Source organism: Schistocerca gregaria, chromosome X (assembly GCF_023897955.1).
Source record: "Schistocerca gregaria isolate iqSchGreg1 chromosome X, iqSchGreg1.2, whole genome shotgun sequence".
Taxonomy (NCBI): Eukaryota; Metazoa; Arthropoda; class Insecta; order Orthoptera; family Acrididae; genus Schistocerca; species Schistocerca gregaria.
The window spans coordinates 800854484-800878681 of NC_064931.1; the positions used below are offsets into that span (position 1 = coordinate 800854484).

Genomic DNA, 24198 nt, shown 5'->3' on the forward strand with positions numbered 1-24198 from the left:
CTGTGTACACGTCGTGAATATTTTAGTGCTCGTTTGTTTTATATAAGCAATTTATGTGCTACGCTACGCTTTCGCGGGATCACCTTATTACTCGCTAATAAAATGTCGAAGAACGTAAAAAATTTCTACTTGTGACCCTCTCCCTCTGCTGTTGGTAGTGCATGGTTTCCGCGGAGGATATAAAGAACACGTTGTAGTTCGCATGAATAACTGTTTCACATCGCGGCGATGCTACGGTGAAGAAGAAAACGACGAGAACAAGTAGTTAAAATGTTTCAGTTTGGACGTGGAATCCGTAATAATCGGACAAACAATGAAACTTTTAGAATGATCAATTTTTATCGTTTCAGGAATGAAGTATGAACATTTTACAATGCTATAAGAAAGAAATACGTGAGAAACATGTTCATCTTTCTTCTTTAAATATTCCGACGAGCGCTTCCTAGTGGATTATGCAACTTTTGTAAATCGACGTACTGTTGTCCACTGTAATCGCTATCTCGTTTACTGTTATTTACACACTCACAAGCAACTTTAGTATAAACACAGCTGAATATCGTAAAAATGAGAATCTATGTCGACAGATCGCCGTGAGGATAGTAAACGAACGAAGAATTGTACTTTTTATTATTAAGGTACGTGCGGAAAATGTGATTAATTTGGAGCGGAGAATCAGGCGTTAGAGGACATCCTATTCATATGAAATTATCGCCACTTTTTTAAGTAAATGCGAGCGATTTTTTACAGGAATGGCCCCACAGGCGATACCTACACCAAGGGAAATCAAGCCTAGCAAAACGGCTAGTTTATTTTTACGTTTAAAGCGTGGAGGCTTTTCCAAAAACTCAGGTGTGAAATTAGAGAATTCTTAGAAAAGACGTATATAAGGCACAAGCATTTTTCATATACACATTACACACTAAAAACTTTGTCTTTTAAAGGCTACACAAGGTGAAAAGGGTCACAGACAAAAATACGAATTGTTCGAAACATATCGATGCAGTCATTCATACGTGCTATTTTATGGCGCTTTGGAAACAAGAACGGGTATACAGTATTTTTAAAGCGAAAATCATGAGTGTGAAGAATACAGTACTGCAAAGCAAATGCTACGCAATTTCGATATACGTAATAAGAAATTAAGAAGGGTGGTACACTTTGTGGCTAGCAACATTCAGTTGGCCAAATCGAATTTTAAAGAGAAGACAAAGCACGGCGAGAATCCTAGCACAGAAATGTGTGTAGTATTCGAGACAACTCTTGCAGTAGAGTCACACAGCCGCGGGAATAGATACATAAAAGGACTGCTGAGACACCGGCCGGTGCAAACAATACACGGCAAGCCGAGGAAGGAGTATTTGCGAAAAACGGAGAAGCGTGTTACTGGTGCGGATAATTAATTAACTGCCCGCCGGGCGACAATTAAATTTTTAAAAGGGCGCCAGTAAACACAGATTTAAATAATATGCAAATATTTATCTTAATCTGGCAAATGAGTATGTACGGAAGCTGTAAAGCTGTGTGGTGTCGTTGAAATTAGCACGTTCATTTTAAGGCGCTCACGAGTTTCAAATTCACAAATGGATATTTGCCGTGGTTTACTTATTTCTTGTGGAACCAAGGTCAACATATTGAATTGGGAGTGCAATCGCGCAGCGTCACTGTTGACGAATGAATTTTCAAATTATTGAGAGGGGGGTACATCGTATCCACTTCTCTGTCCGTACCGTACATTTTACATCTGGGAAAATTCTCTAGTAGTTGTGAAATTGTGGATTTAAAAACGATTTGCTTTCGACCAACGCATCATATCATCATGTGTATCGACCGCAGTTTAATACTTCCACTTTTTTCTTGGGCGTTTTAGTGTTTGCATACAAATTTTATGTAATTATTTTTAAGTCACGTGTAGAATAACGTTAGCGAAGAGAAAGTCGTGTTGACGTCGATGATATTGCAACACAGTTGTATTTTATGTAGCACTCCAGAGAAGGTACTTAGATCTGTGAAACGTGTGAGGCAGACAGACGGAAATACTTTGAATAATAGCTTAAAACAGTAGTAATTGCTACAACATTGTTTTGGCCGCGTCTCTGAAGAGCAGGCGCGGCGCGTGTGCAGCTTAATAACGATAGAAATAACTCCTTAAACCGCTGTAATAAGGGCGCAAGGGAAGAAATCGAGGGAGTGCCTTGTTTGTTTTGCTGGGCGGTGGAAGTAATTAGGCACACATCAAGTGACATAATAAATTAGCCGTCGCCATGGCGCCGCGCCGGCATTTAAACAGTGCGTGTTTGAGGAGTATTTTACAACAATCTGCCGCTCCTACGTGACGCCATCATTTCCGGCAAGCGCAAAGGCGTCGATCACAAATTGTAGTGACCACTGTATCAGTTAGGGATGGAAGAAAAACGGGAGGTTAAACCGATACCAGGATTTTATTCCTGAATAAGCGGTATTTTATGGTATTTATTTGGTTTCGGCTATAACGGTATTTTTTTATTTTTTAGTAATAATCGGGTAAAAAACCTAAATAACAATTAGCCATATCAGCAGTGCTAAAATTTTTCGTTTTTTAAACAAACCTTTTCTTCAAACGAGGAGTACGTTTTATTCGTAAAATGTGCATTGGTTTGAAATACTGCGTTGTGGAAAATGAGAAAAGCGATCACTGTTACTTTAATAACAATGGCGACAGAAACTAACAGCAAACACATAGCACAAAAACTGGTACTGCATTGCTGAGACACCATCCGTTGAACTGCAGCGTGGCACTAACCCTAGTCTGGAAATATTTTTACGGAATGACGTAGCAATGAAGTACAGTTCTCCGTTTGCTTTAAAAGATTAACGATTTGTCTGCCATTTTATGGAATAATAAAAGAGGAGGGAAATTATTGTAACAGTAATAAATTAAAAACTTAATAATTCATTGTTAGTATGCAATAAAAATAGAAAGTAGCTGATATGCTATTTGTTTCTATATAAAATATGCCTTTATATGATTGTAGCCCTTAAAAACGGACAAATTAACACGAAAAACAGAGTCCTTTAGTCTCAGTTTTCATCTTTCAGTACTGAGTATACGTAGTGCCCAAATAGTGGTTTGATCCCCTATTTCAACATGATTTTTGAACAGAGTTTCAAAAAATTAGGATCAACAGGAGAATACTGATGATTTTATTGAAATATTGAACGACTAATCGCTTTGCGAGAAAAACAGATAAGAGTGGATGGACTGAGATTTCTTTCCTTTTTTTGCCTATTTACTTTAATATTTTGATTCTATGTATCTTTTGAGTCTATGCATATAAGTCAAAATTTTTCAGTTTTTGCTTAATTTCTATGTTTATTACTGATAATAATAGGAATAAAAAACCGAAAATCGGTCATTTCAGAAACTTCCTATTTTGCATCGTTTTAACACTCAAGTTAATCTGGCGAGAATATATATAACCAGAAACCGATTGTTTCAGCGATAACTGCCTTCCCTAGTATCAGACCGTTATTTATACGGCATAATCAAAATAACTTCACCGGGTGCATAAAGAAATATATGACCTCGACGTTTCTTGGGAAAAACTTTCATCCACGTGCCAATGGTTACGAGATAAATCTGTCATAATAAAAATTCAGGATCTAGCTTACAGAACTACATAAGCGGCACGAAAAAGCCTAAAACAAATGTACTGCTGTTAGTTTTGGTGCGATGCCGATAGAGGAATAACTGAATTAAACTCTGTATCATCCCTGCAATATTACAAACACAAGATTAAAACTATTTTTCCATAATTTCTTAAATTATGGTTTATTTCGTTGTGGCTTAGTAAAACAATTTCTTGCATGAAAAAACACAAATTTGAATGTTCTGTCGTATTTCCATTTCCTAATAATACGTTTTTGTGAGACAAGACAATTATCACACAACATCTGTATAGTGTACGCCAAATACCGTCTGTGACCTACAGAAACTAAAGATGGCCAACATATAGACGAAAGAAACAATGACTGTTGACACAGTATGTGTCTCAAGTAAAAAGAAGTATACAGCTATAGTAGTTAAACTGTGTGTTGATAAACTAATAACGAAATAAATAAATTATGGTGCAGTACTAATAACAGCACTAAAATCATATTCCAAGGTTACAAACTATGTTACAATTAAACTGAAATTAAATAGATATCGAGCGTTGTACGTTTCGGATATTAAGACATGTTTATACAGAACAACACGTAGCATTATTGAGCTTCCCATAGGCTAAATCATGTATTTGTGTATTTGTGTGCGAATTTTATGTATTGCAAACAAGTTAAAGAGGAGGTATTTTATTACGAAGTATGTTACAACGCTAAGGGGTTAATTGGTAAGAGATAGTACAGCTGCTGTTAAAACAACAGTACTTAACGTAACACCACCACGACACGTAATCTATTTAATCATATGTAATGGCATTAAAATTAAAGGGCGAAGGGGACTTATCCATAAACGCCGGTTTTAATAGTTAGGCGGAATAAAACGATATTGATGTTATGTACTGCTCCTGGACAATATTTTTTTGCCTTATGTCAATAATTTCAGATTATCTTGTCTGAGAACTTACTACCGAATTGCAACCGAAGTGCTCTAGGTAACAGTATTGCCTTCTTCCTCAGTGACACGTCTGGACAGAAAATCACTGTTGCAAAATCTTTCAGATTTACAGAAGCTTAATTCGTCTTTTTGCAAAATCTGATAGATTGTATGAAGAAGACTCCTAGCTGTACTGCCAAAGAATCGTAAGTTGCTACATCCATACTTTCATTTGACAAGTCATATAAACTCTTGTTACGCAATGCCAAATGGATGATGATGTTTGGTTTATGGGACGCTCAACTGCGAGGTCATCAGCGCCCGTACAAAGTCCCAAGTTTTACACAGTCCAGTTTGTACACAATCCAACCTAGCCACTTTCACGAATGATGATAATGAAATGATGAGGACAACATAAACACCCAGCCCACGGCAGAGAAAAACCCAACCGGGCCGGGAATCAAACCCGGGACCTCGTGATCTAGAGTTAGCAACGTTAGCCACTAGACCACGAGCTGCGAACGCATTGCAAATGTAACATATATATTGTGTTTATGTATACTGGAGCTATTTATTTACGTTTCATTATGATGAAAAATCTTATATCATTTTGAGATAATCCCTGGGTGAATGAATGAATAATAAATAAAAATGGCAGGTATCACTGATCGACAAATGTGTCGTATTTTCTCGAGGTCGTCGACAGGTGCAATGTCACAGTATTGTGTAGAGTTGACCGTGGATGTCTTGCGTAATGTATAGGACATGGCGTGCTGGGTGTTACCACGGTGCTCAGAGGTATGGAGATGCAAATTTAAATGCTTTCTTTGTAATACTAGTAGGTTTTAGATTACCGCGAGGGCACATGCTATTTTGAAAAAAAAAAAAGGTTATAGGCGTAAAATTTGACAACCTCTAGAACAAGGATCTTGTTCTGAAGTGCAATGTGAAATGCGCAAATTGCTTCAGTTTTTCAGTATTCGTGCACTGTTACTAAACACTTTAGACGAACTTAGACCTTCTACCAACGTTGAAATGTTACGAAACTATGTCTTGTAAGTGACGAGGAATTATTCACCGGAAAGCTTTATTGTGGGGGCCTGAGCAATGTTGTCTGATGGTAACGTATACTTGGATACACGATTACCCTGAACGAAGCAAGTCTTTTTTCTTATAGTCCTTGTCTACCAATTTCGATACTGTTTGCTGTCACTTAAGGATAAAAAAAGCAAAGTAGGTGCAACGCCGTTTTCAATCAGCAATAAAAGATAGCATAAACACATTTCCACATTAAAAAAAATATGGGTTAATATTGTGTTGTATGTGCTATAAACTTTCCATGAAATACATTCTGCAAAACGTCTACAATTTCGGTGAGGCCAGCACGAAAAAATAAATGTTAAATGGACGTTAATACACGCATCGATTACAAAAATACCTGCCCAACGGTCTTAAAGTTCACAGAAGGTGACGTTATATCAGTCTGAAACAAAGTTTTTCAATTCACAACTGGTTTTCATAAGATAACAAAAGAAGTATTAAAATTACTAGCGTCGTTACTACCTTCGAAGACAGCACGCCAGACATGGAATCGCACCCGGGACACTACCTATCGCACACAGTGCGCTGATAATCATGCGTATATACGTCGAATACCGTGCGTGTAACAGAAATGTTTCGAACCGTTCGTAAGACAGTGTGGGTTGTTCGTGAGAATGTTTTCTAATAACTTTAAGAGACTTCTAGACAAACTACGATGTAACTCTGACAGAAATTTACTTTTACACGCTGATGAAACAATGCTGGAAAACTAATCTTGACGTTAGACTTCTGATATCGGTAACGGTGATTTCGTTTACTGAGATCATTCCAGATTAACTGTATTACTTCGAAGAAATAAAGGAATATTAGTGCGCAGTTCTGTACTACTAGGCACTCAATAGGAACCAGGCAGCTCCCCCCCCCCTCCCTCCCCCACAAAGTCTTTTCACAAGCTCGCACAAGACATAATAATTCTGTTGTGATTGCGACTGGTGTTGCTCTGTCGTCGCAAGAATTATTAGGAAAAAGTGGCCAGGGGTACGAGTCTCGCTCTGCAAGCCAACTCCGTCTTCGGGCCAAGAAAATGCTTGCCAATTTGCGACCGATTGTTTGTATGTTTGTTTGGCTGTCTTGCAGAAAAACCGAGGAAATTATCGCTCCTATAACCCCCAAGTTTACGCCCTCGCTAGCCACGAACCGGAGGCAAAGGGCAGGAAATTTTATAAGTATAAAGAAAAGGGGAAAAACGACTATCTACTGGGTCCCCTCTTTCCGGAAACGTAAATCAGAAGTGTAGCATTTTTCTGCAGACGTTGGCGCTTGGGGGAGAGGAGAAGGACAATAGCAGGAATCCGGGAATGATGCCGCTATAATTTGTTTCCGGACAGTTGAGGCACAGCCTCCGTTTCATTAATAGGCTCTGTGAGTATCGGCTGCTGGCGGCGGCCAGGGTGCCAAATTCTGCTGTTTACTGTGCGTATTATGGAACCCTAAGAACCACGTAAAAACTAATCGCTGGCTTTTATATTAAATGTGGCGCGCCGTGTCTCTCAGGAATGCTAGTTGTGCCCTTATTAAAGAATATGTTACCTACCGGTTCCCTCACCACAGATGGAATCCAAATTATAAAGCACTTTTTGTCCTGCTTATATTACCGCGATTAATATAATTTCCAAAAAGACACGAGAAACTACTGCTCGAGCTGTAGTATCATCTGAACGGGAAGAATCACAAAATTGACGTTAGCATACAGAGCGCAAAGAAACTTAATTTATTTAGCGTACAGTAAAGGAGCGAGAATCATAGGCAATAGGGCGGGAGTATGTGATTTACGTGTTCTGAAGGTCATTTCCACGACTTTTATCGAAATGATATGGAACGAGGCCACGATGTACATGATTTGTTTGTAAGTATAGCTGCATGCTAGCGATTTAAAGTTTCCTAAATAACACACTGGCTCAAATTTATTCAAAATGACCATATTACTATTTAATTACTCGTTTAAGTAGTGGTATAGTTCAGTTTAGTTTTTCTAGTTATATCTAACAGCAGTTTTAGTAAAAAATTCGTCTATGAAATAGGAGTTTCCCGAAGAAGTATGATTTCAAAAGTTTGATCAGTCTATGTTATTGGTCAACTAATCAAAGGTTTTTTATGTATATTGAATTCCGTTCTGAACCACGGGCAGCGATAGTAATCAATTACTTATGACGCATTTTATTAGCGTGTATGAAAATTGTGAAGAAACAGTTAAAATCATAACTCCTTGAAGAGACGCCTACAAGACGATTGAGGGTGAATACCACATATTATCCGCACTACTCGCAATTGTGCAATTAATACTTTCTGTTTAAATGATAAGTTATCCCAAAAGCCTATTCCGTAAGACTTTAATGAATGGACGTGTGCATAACATATTATGGTGTTGATGTTTCTGATTCCTAAATTAGGAACTTAAAAGCTTCACTGCTATCTAGTGAGTATCGCTCCAGCTGTGATGTTCTTATGTCCCAGAAAGAAAAGTGACACAACAATACTCATACATTTTTCGTCGCCGATAGTTTTCAAATGGTTCAAATGGCTCTAAGCACTATGGGACTTAACATCTGAGGTCATCAGTCCCCTAGACTTAGAACTACTTAAACCTAACTAACGTAAGGACATCACACACATCCATGCCCGAGGCAGGATTCGAACCTGCGACCTTAGCAGCAGCGCGGTTCAGGACTGAAACGTCTAGAACCGCTCGGCCACATCGGTCGGCACCGATAGTTTTGATTAGTTGTCTATTCTACGGTGTTACTAATGGAAGCCTGATACCTGCTCGGTTACTAAATGATATCTCTTTTAGTTTAATTGTAGTGCACATGTGCCACGAAATTTTCCTTTAAAATCCAGCTGTTGTCCTGTTTTGTTTACACAGTTATCATGCACGTTTAAAATATGTAGCAGAGTTCAGACTTAAATTTCCATTATTGATGTATGCTGTGACTTGATGCAGCCAACAAAATTTCATAGATGTGTTGTTTTTGTGAGCCATTACTGCATCTCCATGGCACACTATTGTCATCTATATTTTTAACGTTACCTTGTGCTACAGTTAATTTACAAGAAGAATCCCGAAACAGATTTGCGAATAAATAAAATGACGGGTAGTTTAGTAACGAATAGCACAGCACAAGTGTCGTATGGTATGAGAGACGATCCAAAAGTTTCCGCTCGAAGGCCACGCTAACCCCTTGCCTACATGTCGCTGCTTATATACCCGCATAGAAGTCGCGTGGGTTGCTTGTACGCTGTAGCAACGCCCGCAGATGAAACATTTTTGATCGCCCCTACATTACTACATGGGAAGCGATTCGCTCTCCTTACGTATAATGCTTTTGACACGGGAGAAAACAATTTTAAACGATAATTTCGACTAGAGACCAAAGTCGCTGCCATCCAGTGCGTCGTATAACTTGTATTTTCCATGTGATCTGTCGGGCAAGGAGGCGTAAAAAAAAAAAGGCTGTCGTTGGAAATGCGGATCCCGCACCTACAGTGACAGCGCGTGCTGAGAAGTGCTATCATTAAATTTGTCAATATTTTTCCGGTTTTTCAGTGCATGTGCGCTACTGTTCTTAAATGAGAAGAACGTCTGACTGCTACCGAACCGAAAAACAATTTTAAATTTATTGGTGAGTTAAGTTTAGATAGGTCACTTCACACATATTATTTATTTTCAACGCTAAGAAATACTCGAGAAATGTTAATTTCGTTGTCAGGGTGTTGTATCGCGAAGGACACAGACGCAGAAGCTCCCCGGAATGTCGATAATTCTACTTCTTTGAGAAAATGTAATTTTTAGTCATGTGTCATAAATACTTAGGATGTCATACAAATCAGTGGAAAGATGAAGTGGGACGACTACATACGCTCAGTGGTAAGTTACGTGAATCAAATGCTTCAGTTGGTGGGTAAGATACTGTGAAACTGCACATCGTCCATAAAAGATATTGCTTTTGGAGCACTTGGGAGGCCGATATTGTCTAGTGTGTAGGATAAACATTACGTTGATATCACGTCTACAATGAAGTACATCTCGAATGGCTACAAGTTTGTTTCAGTCGCAGGGAGGAGTAACTGGGAAGCTGTAAAATAAGAACTATAATCCAAACACCGAATCCTATTATTTCTCGGGCTCATTGGAAAATTCCGAGAACCGCCGCAATTTGCGAATATTTTAAGCCCCATTCATACAGATCGTGGAGAGGACGTCAAGATGAATTAAAGCTTAACAGCTCGCACACAGGTGTGTGTGCAGCTATTCTTCCCATACTAAACCTCCGAAAGAAATTGAAGGAAATCGATAGTATGGTTCAGAAAAAATGCACGTTATCCACGTTAATGTCATTTTTAGCCTATAAATATAGATGGGGAGAGTCTTTGGTGCACCGTCACCTTTCAGCACCGATGATTATAGAGGGCTTGTTTCACTTCTTGCGCTGTTATAGTGGGAAATCACTATCCATTAAAGGGTCTGAAATTCTGTATTGGTGAATGGTACCTTTCAGTAATAAAGAGTTAAGTACTGTACTTGCAGAACCATTATAACGTCAGCTGTATTATGAAGCAGGGAATGAAATCGAATAGCAGTTCTCATGTACTCATAGGTGGAGAATAAATGTGTTGTGTGGACTGCTTACGGTAGCATTTGGTGCAAAGAAATAATGAAAAGCTTGAGTCTAACGAGTCACATCTGAAGTCACCTGCGACGACTGAATATACAGTATTGGTGCGCGTCACGCCTACGGAAGATAGAGCAAAGTTTGACGGAGAGTGCGCTGAGGTATGTGGAGGTCGCATTGAGAAAAAGATGTACTCACTGTGGGCCGACCATGTCCTGTGCGAAGTGAAGACGTCTGCCAGGGCGCTGCGTGTGTTGAGAAGTGAGCCTTCGCCCAGGAGCCCGTCTCGAATGGGTTATCGCCTAGGTGACCCTGCAACACCGCAAAAACCACACGTCTCACAATGGGGCACAACACCGTGGTCACCATCACAAGACAGCGATGCAAGCGCGCCGCTCTCTGTAGCTGTAGCTCGTAAACCCAGGCACATATTATAATGCCCCGATAGCAGTTAACAAAAATCGCTTTACCGCACAATTGTCGAAACTGATCGACGTTTTGTTAGTAAATAATCTGCGCTATTTTATTATTTAATGTTATCAGTTTTCATCCAGACTGAAAAAAACAACAAAATAAACTATAATTGTAAGTATTCAAACAGCACAAAAACAAATACAAATAAAGAAAAATGATATGTCTCGAGAGATCGTAAACAACGTAAATGTCTAACAATAAGCCAGCAATCAAAATTTTAAGAACTTTCTAAATAAGGAAATCTAAATCTATATTTTATATCTGTTATGTAATTATTATTGAGTTTAATCTATTGACTTCTAATCTTAACACGGAAAGATCGAGAGCGTATATTATTTACAACATTTAGACAAAACCATTTAAGAGACTAGCCTAGAAATTCGTTGGAAACAACAATCAGACTTACAGAAGACATCGCCAATAACAAAAAAAACGAAAATAAGGCACTAGAACACGTTCATCATATCAGAGTGCCCTTGTGTGCAGAAAAACTCATTTTAAACATAAAGAGAGACATTAAAGAAATCGGAAAGAGAGACCTGTATGTAATAAGGAAAACTTTAGCTCCAAAATACTCGGAGGATGGAATATACAGACTAAAAGCATATAAAATAATTCAGGCGTTTGACAAATTTTATTAGTATATAAAAAACGCAGGCTAAACGTCAATAGGCATATTAAGAGAATTGGGCCCACTAGACAAGGTGCTACGGATCTCGCAGTAAGGCTAAAATGCAGACTACACAATAGATCACAGCAGTGAAAGTAGGATTGATCCCATAACATGAAATACGAAGCAGAAAAAACTTAGGCTGTTGGGCAGGCAGAAAAATCCAAGAAGATCGGGTGCACTTGGCTGATGATGGGTCAAGAGTACATTGTGAGAAAGTGAAAGTAAAATGAACACGAATAAAGGTTAAAATAAAATACCAAAATGCCCTTGGTCGTGCATCGCGTGGTCCAGTGGAAACAAGTTAGGAAGGAAAGTAACAGTTTAATCAGATGGTGCGAGGCTGTCTGCAACCGCCGTCAGGGAAACACTAAATTAGTGGGAAATTCAAAAACCCAAGATCAGCAGTTGTCCTATTGGTTGAAAAACCAAGATAGAGGACGCTGGGATACTAGTGCACCCTGCATGGTTGTCGGATTTCCCCAGCCCTGTAACATAAGAGTTCAACAGGGCACACCCTGAGATACAGTTGAAACCTGTGTGGCTGTCGGATTTCATGTGTTCTAAGTTTAGAATCTTGCCCTAAGTATAAAATGACGGCAAATCAAAAAATCCACGCAACCTACGTTCAAAACTCACACAGCTTAGATGTTTAAACAATTTTCCCCATTCCAGATACCCAAGTTTAAAGCTAAGCGCTATTTAAACATTTACAGTAGGATAGGATATGAAGAGATGCGCCTTTATTTTATGCCCAAACAATTTCTCCCAACCTTCTGACATCAAGTTTAAACAACTGCCATCATAAACTAGGAGCTGACTTGCCCTAGGTTTAAACATTTATGGTAGGAATACGACAGAAACAAATGTATCTTTATTTAAATAAAGAAATGCAGGGAGTGTTCCCAACCACAAGCTCCACACATCCTCTTCGTGAAGTTCACTGCCAGTACAGTATGTCGTGCCAGAGGCTGCTGTCTTATATCCACTTGTGCTACGCTCGTATTTAATGTTTAATCAATATCCTCCACCTCTCTGATGTCGCAGTTAGCATGATTTACACCCTAAGTTTGGAACCCGAGAACTCACTTATCCTAAGTTTAAAATGGCGGGATACTGAAAAAATTCACTTGGCCTAAGTTTAAAAAGGCGAGAAATTAAAAAAATCTCTTACCAAAGTTTAATATGGTGGGGGGCCCTCTGGTTGTCAGAACTAGAGCACTTGTCGTAAGTTAGAAACCGTATAGCTCACTGGTGTAGCCTGCATGTCCGTTAAGAAATTGAAACCGTCGTGTTCTGTGTAACAGGATAGGAATGGGGTTGATATTCACTTACATTTTATTTGTTTAAGCACTGACACTCACACCACACTAGTCCACTAGCATTTCTCGCAAGCATTTTGGCAGCGTATTCCCAATTGCCGCTCCACACCTCGTGCCACCAAGAGACGGAGTCAACTGGCGTCAGACTTAGGCAGTTACAGTGAACATGCCCAAACCCGGCAGCACAGCCGTCGTCTTCGCAATTCAGTGATAGATGCTACAGCAGACATTTTTGTCTTGTTTATCCAGTTGCTTCCACCTTCAGAATACGTGTGTGAACCACCTGATGCCACGTCATGCAGCTACAATGGAGGAAGATGTTTGCCCTGTATTGTATGCTACGGGCAGTCCCCCTCCCTTCACAATTCACAACTGTATACATGACTTCCCTGCTCCAATCTTAGAACTGGAGCGTTTCTGCCCTCTTACTTATTTGAAACGCATCGCTTTGAGACACATTTCTAAGGTGTTAATCACGACTCACTTACTAATTTTCAGCCAACAGGACAATGGCCCATCTTGGATTTTTTAATTTTCCGCTAATTTATGCTAAGAACAAGTGAGGTGAAGAAAAACTCCGGATTTTTTGAATAGCCACCATTTATTTTAACTTCGCGCCATTTTACACACAGGGCAACTGGCCCATGTCTGAAGGTCGAGGGAGGGGAATGGGAGAAGTTTGGCAACATTACATGATGACGTCATCAGAAACCTTGTAACGATGGAGAATGCACCAAGATCTGCTTAGTTACACTACTCAGTATTAGTGACGATCTTGTAGACCACGTCGGTACCTTCAAATATTTACAACTAATACTAGGACGCGACGTGAAATGGAATGAAACCAAAAAGTCTGTAACAGGTAGGGCGAATGGACGACTCAGATATTTTAGAGAGGCTGTGGGAAAGCGGGGTGCATCTGTTAAGGAAATCGCATACACGAAACTAGTGCGATCAGTACTGTCTACTGTCCTTATCAAGCAGACATGAAGACTGTACAGCCTACACGAAACGGAGATACTAAGGAGACATTAATGGGATCTTTGGAAGAAAGGCAACGCTGTTCTCGCGAAAAAATCTCTCGGGTAAATTAACAGAATGGTGTTTTAGGACGACTGAGCTGTCTGTATAGCTTAATGGTGCCCTAGAGTGGAGGAGAGCGAGGTGAGCAAGACCTGGATCGAACCTTCATGGCGGTTTAACTATCGTTGACATGGTACACTATGACGTCGGTTTGTAGGCGATTTTCCACGCTCGTTCAGGCAAAAGATAGGCTAGTTCCAAATCTCGAGCTCAGAAAATGCGATACACGAACAGTTAAAATACGATAACACACGTAGCAAAGTTGACACGCTTTCCTAACAGATGGCGCATCCCCCTTAGGTCTACTGACGACTGTGATGGTAGGAAAGGTATCCTGCCCCACAAATAAGTTACATAAAATAAATCTGAAATATTACTAACCACAACGGAATAAACACTAGGAAACGCAGAGGTATTCGAGGACGCCTGGGCGACAACCATCATGTACCTCATGTACGAGTCATGAGATTAGGGCGCGCGCAGACACTTACGGATTCCTTCGTTCAGCACTCGGATGCAGTAGTATAGATAATCGCTAATAGTGGTAAGAAGTACCCTTCGCCAAGTAATGCACAGTAACTTGCTGAGGATATATGTAGATGTTGAATGAAGACAAAATAACACTTATGTGGCCATTAGATGTTTTGTAATACTATACCCAAACGTTAATATCGTGTTTGATTAATACAAGTAAACTGTTTTCTGGTTGCCAGCATGTTACACAGTTGACTAACACCACATAAAAAAGACTGTTTCAAAATCAACATTTTAAGATTTCGTTTACCGATTGCAGTTACAACTCAAACGTAGAATTTGGGACGTTATTAGAAATAACAAAAGCCGGAGAACGCTGGGTCTCACAAAGGTAGGCGCAAAAGATTTCGGTAAGCAATTCAAGCGACAAGTGGGACGTGACTTTTCTTGCAACACACGTTTCGCAACGGTATTAACAATGCTACTCAGCAGTATGTCAGACAAAATAAGCACTGCGATACACACTTCCTACAACTGATTCATAGCAAGGGCATTAGTAAAATTTAGTACTCGTAACGCAGGACAAGAAAATAATGTTAATATCTGAGAATGAAGAAGAAAGAACTATCCCGGAAATCTCGTGTGTATGTCAAAGCTACATGTACCTTTGAGATTAAGGTTATTAGAGACGAAGCAACAGTTCGGATTGGACAAGTAAGGGACAGCAATTATTATTATTTTTTTAAGGAAATGTCTCAGATTGCCGGGTTGTGTTTGAATAGCGCTCATCCTGCAAATGACTTCTGGACATTACCAAAGGGCCACCTCTTTAGGTCACTAATTCGTAACTCACGAATCACTTCTTAAGAAGAGAAAAATATCAAATTAGTTTGTTAAAGGCAGAGGCTTCTCTGCAAGTAGAAGAGTAATTCATAAAAATATCCCTCAGAAGTTTTCTGGTAAACGTCCTGTAAACAACTACGTCAACAAACAACAATGATATTTTCGATAGCCACCTAAAGTAGGAACCTATACGTCGCAGATGCATTTGTTGTTCTAACATGACGGCGGATTTTTTTGGTATCGAGATGTGTATGCATTTGAAGTGTGGAACTACGTGTGTATTGGCATCAGAAGCTACGAGGGCTTATCAATGAAAGGCAATGTATTTTTAAGCACAAAACTGAATTTAATTGTTAACGTAGTCCTCTTTTAACTAATCTGTACTCGGCTCAACGCATTTTCCAGTGAGTAGATCGCACCTCTGAAAAGCGATTCAGAAAGCTCTGTTATGCTGAAATTCAATGTGCGAGGTCACAAGAGACGGAGCTTGAGCTCATTTGAACAAAAGTGGGGCTAGAGGACATGCTCAGGGCACCACTGTATCATTCGCTCGAAGTGATTCTTGCAAATCACGGAAAATCTCAATCAGGATGACGACACGATGGTTTAAATACGAGCGGCGGACCATGTATATTGTGGCATCTCATATTCTCTCAACTAGATGTGAAGGTCAGCAGTAGATCTGGTAAAATATATCTTATGTACAACAGGTACAGAAGAATTACTGGAGCAGTAAAATATCTGATAGTAGGACAGCTTGTTAGAGCGATAGCTAGACACGTCACAGACCTCAAGAGACCGCTGGTAAGGATTTCAGCGAAAGCACACTCGTGTTTTGGAACAATGGTTTTCAGTTTGGAACAAATTAAGAAGGCTTTCAACAATGAATGCAACACGGAACATTAACAGATGTCGAGTGAGGTGATGTAATAATTGCGACACTGGGCTCGCATGGGACACGTCCTGCCACCGAGTTTCAGGTTTTCCGTGGTTTCCCAAAATGCCCAGAAAAAGAACAAGGCCGGTTGCCCCATGCAGTCCTAGCTTGAGCTTCGTCTCTAATGACGTGTATTCCCTACCCATCCTCAGATAGTGGGCATCCACTGCTGGACAAAGGCCAAGTCGAGACTTTTCCAGGCATTAACAAAGACCAACTCGTGACTTTTCCAAGCATTACGGGCTTCAGCTATACGTATACTTTTGTTGTCATCTGGTCACCTCCCTTTACATCATTCTAATCTCGCAGTTCCACCTAGTACCAGTTCGCATCTCTATAGTTCCGCACACCTCAATTTCATTTTCATAATTATGTCTTTCCAGTCTATTCCCAGATTTATTTATCTCGTTTCCTGATTCTCTAAATAATTTTCAGGACTCATTCTCTATTCATCGCTGAGCAAACTTCAGTTTTTGACTGCTTTTTGTGTTAAAAGTCATTGTCTTACTGGCATAGGTTACAACTGCCAACATACGCTAACTGTAAGTTTTGGTTTCAGACAGATTGGAAGCTTACTTTTGAAAACCATAATATAGTTTACCAGATGTACTCAGCGACATTTTTATTGTTGTTTATTGCTTTATATGTACCTCCAGTCGTCGTTTCAACTCTTCTAGATACAAAAACTTATTAACGGGTTCTATAACTTCACTATTAATAAGTACCGTTATGTTTTCGAGATGTCCATTTCATCCTTATGATGTTACATCCCAACTGCGCGCTGGCCGCTGTGGCCGAGCGGTTCTGGGCGCTTCAGTCTCGAACCGCGCGACCGCTTCGGTCGCAGGTTCGAATCCTGCCTCGAGGATCGATGCGTGTGATGTCCTTAGGTTAGTTAGGTTTAAGTAGTTCTAAGTTCTAGGGGATATGACCTCAGATGTTAAGTGCTCAGAGCCATTTGAACCATTTTGAACCCTACTGCGCTGGATGCATTCAATGATTCTGCTGGGTAAGATGACATACGGCCGTTGTATTCTCTACCGAGGAAAGCTGGCTCACCACTCTTGTATATGGTGCTTAATAATGTGGATACTGGTACTGGGACCGCGTTTCATCCGAGTTTACCCTACAATGTTCTAGCCGGGACAAGTATAGCGATCTTGAGGGCCACTGAGGTACGTAAACATCACGCAGACAGTTCATTCCCCCCCCCCGGCGTCCCGTGTGCGGACGAGCATTATCCTGTTGAAAAATGACCACGCGATACTGTCGCATGAGAAGTAACACAGGATGTCCGTGACGTACCATTGTGCCGTCAGGGCTGCCTCGATCACTATCAGCCGTGACCTGAAGTCATAACCCACGGCGACCCACACCATGACGTCAGGAGTATACACCACTGTGCCTCTCCAAAACATTCAAAGAATGGGACGCCTCCCAAGGTCGCCGCTATACTCATCGTCGATGGATATCCCAGGTTGCTGAAGAGCTGCGATTCATTGCCGAAAACAATGCCACGCCATTCATCAGCTGTCTATGCTTCCCGATTACGTCACCGTTCCAAACGCAGACGTTTGTGTTGCGGTTTTAACGGCAGCCTCCGCTATTTTTTCTCGGAGGGCAGGCGCAGATGTGAAGGGGCAGCGGTGTGCTTAGTGCCTTCCTTGTGGTGGACAGACATGTCCGACTGGAAACCTGACGTCACGTGTGCCTACCCTCACATTCCCTTCCAGTCCAACACGGGGCCACAGTCACATCCAAATGCCCTACGAATATGGATATTGCACGATTCGACCAGCCGGCCAAAAGGAGATCCACAACACGGCCCCTTTCAAACGCTGTCAGTTGCTGATAACACTGTCTTAAACGAATGTGAGGCATCTTCGTATTCTTCACAGTGATAATATCAGACAGTGTTCACGTCCCTTATATACCCTACTAGGTCTGGTAACAACACTAAATACGAAAGTCACTAATCCATCCTGGTGGCCGTCCTACCTGTCACGGAGAGTTGCAACTCTATAATCATTTACGTACCCGCCGATGGTGTGTACGTGTACAATGTTCGCTGGCAGCCGACCACGTCTCCTGGAGGCTTTATTGATCTTTTTTGTCAGCAGTGTGTGCTCTCGTAAGAGCTGACAGGTACTTGCAATTTCCGCTTTGCAGTATGTGGTTGGACTCAGTTCAGACAAATACTGCTCATCATGTCTTCCATGCGAAGCCCAATGTTGACGGAAAGCGTCGCTTTGTTTCCCGTTATATCAGTAATGTATCCTGGTGGCCGTTCTACCTCTCATGGAGAATTGCAACTCTATAATCATTTACGCACCTGCCGATGGTGTGTACGTATACGACGTTACTCCGACAGCCGACCACGTCTCCTTTAAAGCAAAAATTTACGTGCCTATTCGATACAGCAGTCCAAAACTGGTCTGGTGCGATATTCGCTTCATCGATATGTATTATCGGGTACAGTAAAAGACCGAGAGCAACCAGTACACTGGCAGCGACAGCACCGGCCTGGCCCAGACTGACTGCTACCTCCATACAGCAGTGCTGCTCAGTCGTTGTTGGAGTACTGGTTATTCTTCGTATTTTACTGTTCCTGTTGATACGGACTGATGAAACGAATTCCGCACTAGACTAATTTAGGTCCACTCTATCGAATGACCACTTGAAATATCGCTTAAAAAAACCATATTGTTTGCAACAGAAAACAAACCCACGCTTTCCGACGACGCTGGGCGTCGCAAGAAAAACGTGATAAGCAGTATTTGTTTGGGCTGACTCCAACGACACACTGCAAAGTCTCTTAGGACAGACATACAGGTTGACAATTATTGAACTATATGAAAAAAACGTAAATTATTTACAAACTACGGCGTGCACGTCAATACAGATATTCGGATTTAGGTTATGACCTGTTCGATATGCCTGTCATCATAGGCGATAATGTGGCGCAGACGAATAGCGAAATTGAGCATGAGGTGTCGGAACATCGATGCTGTCGATGACCTACAGAATGGCAGTTTTAAGCTCAGCAGTGGTTTTGGGGTTATTGTTGTATACCTTGTCTGTAATATAGCATCACAGAAAAGAGTTGCATGTGTTCAGATCCGGAGAATATGGCAGCCAATCGAGATCCATGCCACGCAGTGCCAGAATCCGGTCCCCAAAGAGCTCCTCTAGGACATCAAACACTCACTCTGTTTTGCATGAACCACATCTTCTGAAATCGAGGTCACATTGGATTATGGGGATGGAATCATCTTCCAATACCTGCACGTACCGTTCGGTAGCCACCGTACCATCAAGGAATATCGCACCTATTATTCCGTGACTGGATACTGTAAACCACACAGTCACCCGTTGAGGCTGAAGAGACTTTTCGAACGTGAAACGCGTATTCTCAGTGCCCCAAATGCGCCAATTTGCTTATTGACGAACCCATCCAAACGCAAGTGGGCTCCCTCGCTAAACCAAACAGTTGATACTAATTCACATCATGTCCCGCTGCCAACCGCGCAGTTTGAACGTATTAACACAGACCGTTCAGAAGTTATGATGACTTTATTTCATATAGTTCAATAATTGTCACCATGTACATGTATATACCAAATTAAAAAAAAAAAAAAGAGAATGAATATCAAGGTTTTGTGTCTCGCAATGAATTCTATTCTTAGAAACGATTATGAATTTCACTAAGAAAACCGTATTGTAGGTTTAACCCCCATAACAAAAAAAGCATGAAGCAGAATTATAACACAAAAAAATAAAATAATCTATACAACTAAGCACATGCTGAATAAAATATAAAAAATACCTTAAACTTGGCTAATTCAATGAATTGTACACACACACACACACACACACACACACACACACACACACAGACACACAGAGAGAGAGAGAGAGAGAGAGAGAGAGAGAGACGCATGCAAGCGTGTGCAGAATTTCAGCTGCAGTTTCTTTTCGGTTTTGATATAAGTCGTCATGCTTCTCGTATCGCGCGTCTATATAAGAAAGATTCTTTAGATAGCTATGTGTGCACAGCTGGACAAATTTCTTCCTCTTAGTATCCCATGGAAGAATATACTTCAGATTATTTTGATATCCACTTTTGCATAGGGAATCTGTGTGTTTGAAGGAGAGGAAGTGTTGTAGGGATACAACACTAAAATTCTCGTTAACATAATAAGTCCATTACTTTTCTTTGAACTGTTAACATATGCATTTACAGTATTTAAGCAGATTATTCGAGATTATGCGTCTGCTGATGTTTTACATACATTATGCATATTGTAATCAGAAGCCTACGTTAATTTTTTTCTGTTGTACAAAATGCGAAAGATTAAAACAAAATGCATTACTTAAGCAACGTAAGAGACAACAAAAATTATACTGAAGCCTCAGAAAGAGAAGACTTTGTTACAAACGAGAAATGGAACACTATCTTCAAACAAAGAGAAAATTCATTATGGCAGCTTATCTAGGGTTTTTCTGTTGTCTACTGCACTGGTGAGTTAGCAGTAAAATGGTGTTCTCTTCGGGTGTACAACCACGTACTGTACGACGTGTCTTTCTTGAATTAATTTTCCATTGGCTATAATAAACTGAGCCACTCATTACTCAGAGAAATGAATGACTAGCTGCGCATCTTAAAATTGATTTTCATTGCAGGCCATGACAAAGTTTATCTCGTTAAAAGGTGAGATTTATGTGACACACGCATTAGAGCAACTGAGGCATTATTCTTACTTATCTTAAGCATTAAGGTAGACACATTAATGTCTTCATTCGATAGACAAGGGTAGTTAACGAGAGGCGCACAGTAATTAAGTCTCATCAAAAACATATAGCATCGTGCGACCAACACGGAATCGTACTGAGGTGACTTCGTATTCCTGTACGCTGGCGTGTTTCCTACAGCGTAAAAGAATTCACGATAATTTTCACCGAAACATGAGAGCAAATTAAAACTGCCAGTGTAATAGTTCCGTATTCTGATAACATTTCTCTGGTATTATTTTGAGAACATTATGAGACTCGTACTGCGAGCTACATTTACCGCACCGATGAAAATACATCACTAATGTTATCTGCACTCTGGTACAACACGCAACTTAAATTATACACTGTTTACAACTGTATACCTTTTGTTGTCGGCTTTCAATAAAGAAGAACTGGAAAACTTTCAACTTTTGTGAAGCATTTTATCTTTCTGTGTAATATCCGTGTTCGTGGGAGACCTATGTCTTCAGGAATAGTTTTCTCGAAGTTGTGCAGGAATTGCTATATCTTGGATGGGCTGGACTAAGCTCTTACTACTGGCCGCATTATTATAAGGTATGTGTGATTTTAATCACATTCTCGTGGAATTTCCGTGGAGCGAGAGGTGGTAAAATAGCTGAGATACAGTAATCCAATTCAAGGAAGTGGGAATCAAATCAACATCAGGTGACTCTGTTATAGGTTTCCAAAAATCAGTTCAGGGTGGGCGGCCAGCCTCGGCCAATCGTTAACCATCTTGTGTTTCGTCTGTAATGACCTTGATGTCGGCGTACCAACCTTCTTACGTTTTAAAATAATTTTTTTCGCACACATACTGAAAAGGCTAACACAAAGAAACTTTAGGCATTCAATGTAAACAAGCATTGTATACGTTACGCACTGAACTTCCTGAAAATTGTCACCCACAATCGTAAAAGCATCAAGGTGATAGAAAGTAAGGCACGATACTTGGGAAACAGAATGTGCACATGTTCCTTTGACTTTGAGTGATAAAATGAAACGTTTGTGAAATAACGAACTCAGCCACTTTACTGTCAGTTTTAGCGAGTCCTGCAAGTGGGGACTAAGAAAACGATACATTTAATAGTTTAAAAATATATTACTTTTTGAAGAGTCTGGAACTGTTAGACAGAACTGACGAATAATATTTGTATACGCACTGTTCCTTTGTGACAGCGGTAGGATGTGACCGCAATCATGATGATATAGTTGAAAAAACTCCTCGAAGCAATAAGTACATCAAAGTGTATAATTAATGAGCTGCGTCTATTGCTAACCTGGATTCGTTTGACCATAAAAGTAATGTCGTATGGACATAAAAATAAAGTCACGATCTGTGAGAGTTGGGTCTTAAGTGTTTCTGTCCACTGCATGCGATTGAGGAGGACGAATAGTGTTTGATGTTACGGCTGTGTTATTGACGACGATGAGAAAGAGAAGGGAGAGGACGAAACCAGGTCCTGCAAGATAGCGTAATCCTCTCAAATAGCACCGAGGTGGGCGTCAAGCTTATCGTATCCATCCGACGGACGAACTCCATAATTCCATGACACTCTAGGTAGAAGTTTGGAATTTAGCGTAGGATATTTGCACGAAGTCCGATGATCAGCCAGCACCACTCCTCCCTTTGCTGGCTCGTCACGGCGATGTCAATCCCTTCCACCCCCAGCATTCAAACCGGCTACCTGTGCATCGAGCGGCTAGGCAGGCAGATCATTGTCATTTGGACTTACTTTATAAGCATTTAGTATATTTGTCAACACGTCTGTGATAAGACTTTTATGCATGCATTAGGCTGCGGTCACAATGGCACCGACATCGGTAGATTCCGTAAACGACGGACACCGGCCGAAGTTTTCAAATCAGCACGCCAGGATGTGCGCGGTCACAACGCAGCCGATCTCATCGGTCAAACGTACAGGCTTCAGACGACTATCGGCGGAATTCAGATCAGTTTGTTTTCTTCGGTCGAGTAGACAGACGTTCTCACATACGAAATATAAGGAACTGATCAGGTTATTCCAAGAAAGAACGACTTTGTGACGTCCTGAGAATGAAAAAAATCGTAAACGTGATACAGCTTGCAACCTACGGACTGAAATCGTAGCTTCATTGGAACCACAAGAAGGCAAAATCTTTATCGGAAATTTTAGGCGTAAATTAAAACCTCGAAGAATAAATTGTTCGAGTGAGAAGACTGGCGTATCTGACGCTTGATATTACTGTAATGACTCAATTTTGGGCTGTGGCTTTTGGCTAGTTTAGCTGTCTACTAATTGTTACTGTCGCTACCAAAAATTATGGGGCTGAACTAAAACCTCAAACAATTATTTTTCCAAGTGAGGAAGATGGTATATTTTATGCTTAAAGTTACTGTAGTGGATCTTTATGGGTTGTCGTAGGTGAACATGAGCGGTCTATGAATTATTATTACCGCTTGCTGACTTTTTATGCCGGTAGCTTCGTGATTCTCTTATATGAGTGCTTTATGTTTTCTGAGTTTCTTACGCAAAAATTCATGTGTGTCTCTCACATGTATGCTGAATGACAGTCATTGAAGGTTAACTGACATGTGTCTGGTTTGGTGATTTTTTTTTTAAGTTGAGTGAAGTGTTCGTAACCTTACTTTTTAATGTCACCACGGATCATCTCGATTATGTGATAGAACATTTCTCTCTTCATCTCGTATATTCGTTAAACTTGCCTGGTTATTCCAGTAACTGAGGAAAGAGATTCTAACCCCAGCGAAGGAATATATTCGGACCTATTCTAACCTCCTCGATCCTGCCAAAAACTGACGAAGGAGGTCGGACGCACGGTGACCAAGCTAGAGGTCGATGTTATCGGGCGGCTTCTGGCTACCGTTCTCGATGCCAGTGTGGATGCAAACTTAGGGAGCAAAGTATTAAATCGTGGTAAACTTGGTGCGTGTCGATCCCAAGTGGCCGATTGGGATGAAAGAGGTCGAAGGAATTTTTATCACATCATTTGCTGTTTAGTGAACGTGGACATAAACATCTCATTGAAATCCAAAAAAATCACACTTTTTTGTTTCGCCAACTCGCAAGCAAACTAGCACTTTCCAACCCAACCCAAGCTCGGGCTAAGCTGTAGATCAATCTGTGACCAAAACCGTGCCACAGCAAGGGTCAAAGCTGACGTCCGACCCAGCCGAAAGCTACTGGCTATGGGGAAGAACCGAAGTCACCCTTGCGCTTTCTTTCGTTAGCATAAGCACGCAGAACAGTAAAATAACGCGATACTACAGAATTGCTTATCACGAGCACGCATCTGACATATCACGCTGGAAGACGGCAATA

The 24198-nt window shown here is 40.6% G+C and overlaps 1 protein-coding gene across 15 annotated transcripts in view; it reads right to left on the bottom strand.

The window, feature by feature from the left end:
- Positions 1 to 24198, bottom strand: part of LOC126298507 (forkhead box protein P1) — a 692749-nt gene that overhangs the window by 382750 nt on the left and 285801 nt on the right. For all 15 annotated transcript variants that reach the window (XR_007552614.1, XM_049989851.1, XM_049989850.1 and 12 more), the window contains exon 2: positions 10480 to 10593. Coding sequence is in view for 10 of the 15 variants with exons in the window: in XM_049989851.1 (XP_049845808.1) it covers positions 10480 to 10593 (114 nt within the window). In the remaining 5 variants the exon portion in view is untranslated. The remainder of the gene's footprint in view (positions 1 to 10479; positions 10594 to 24198) is intronic.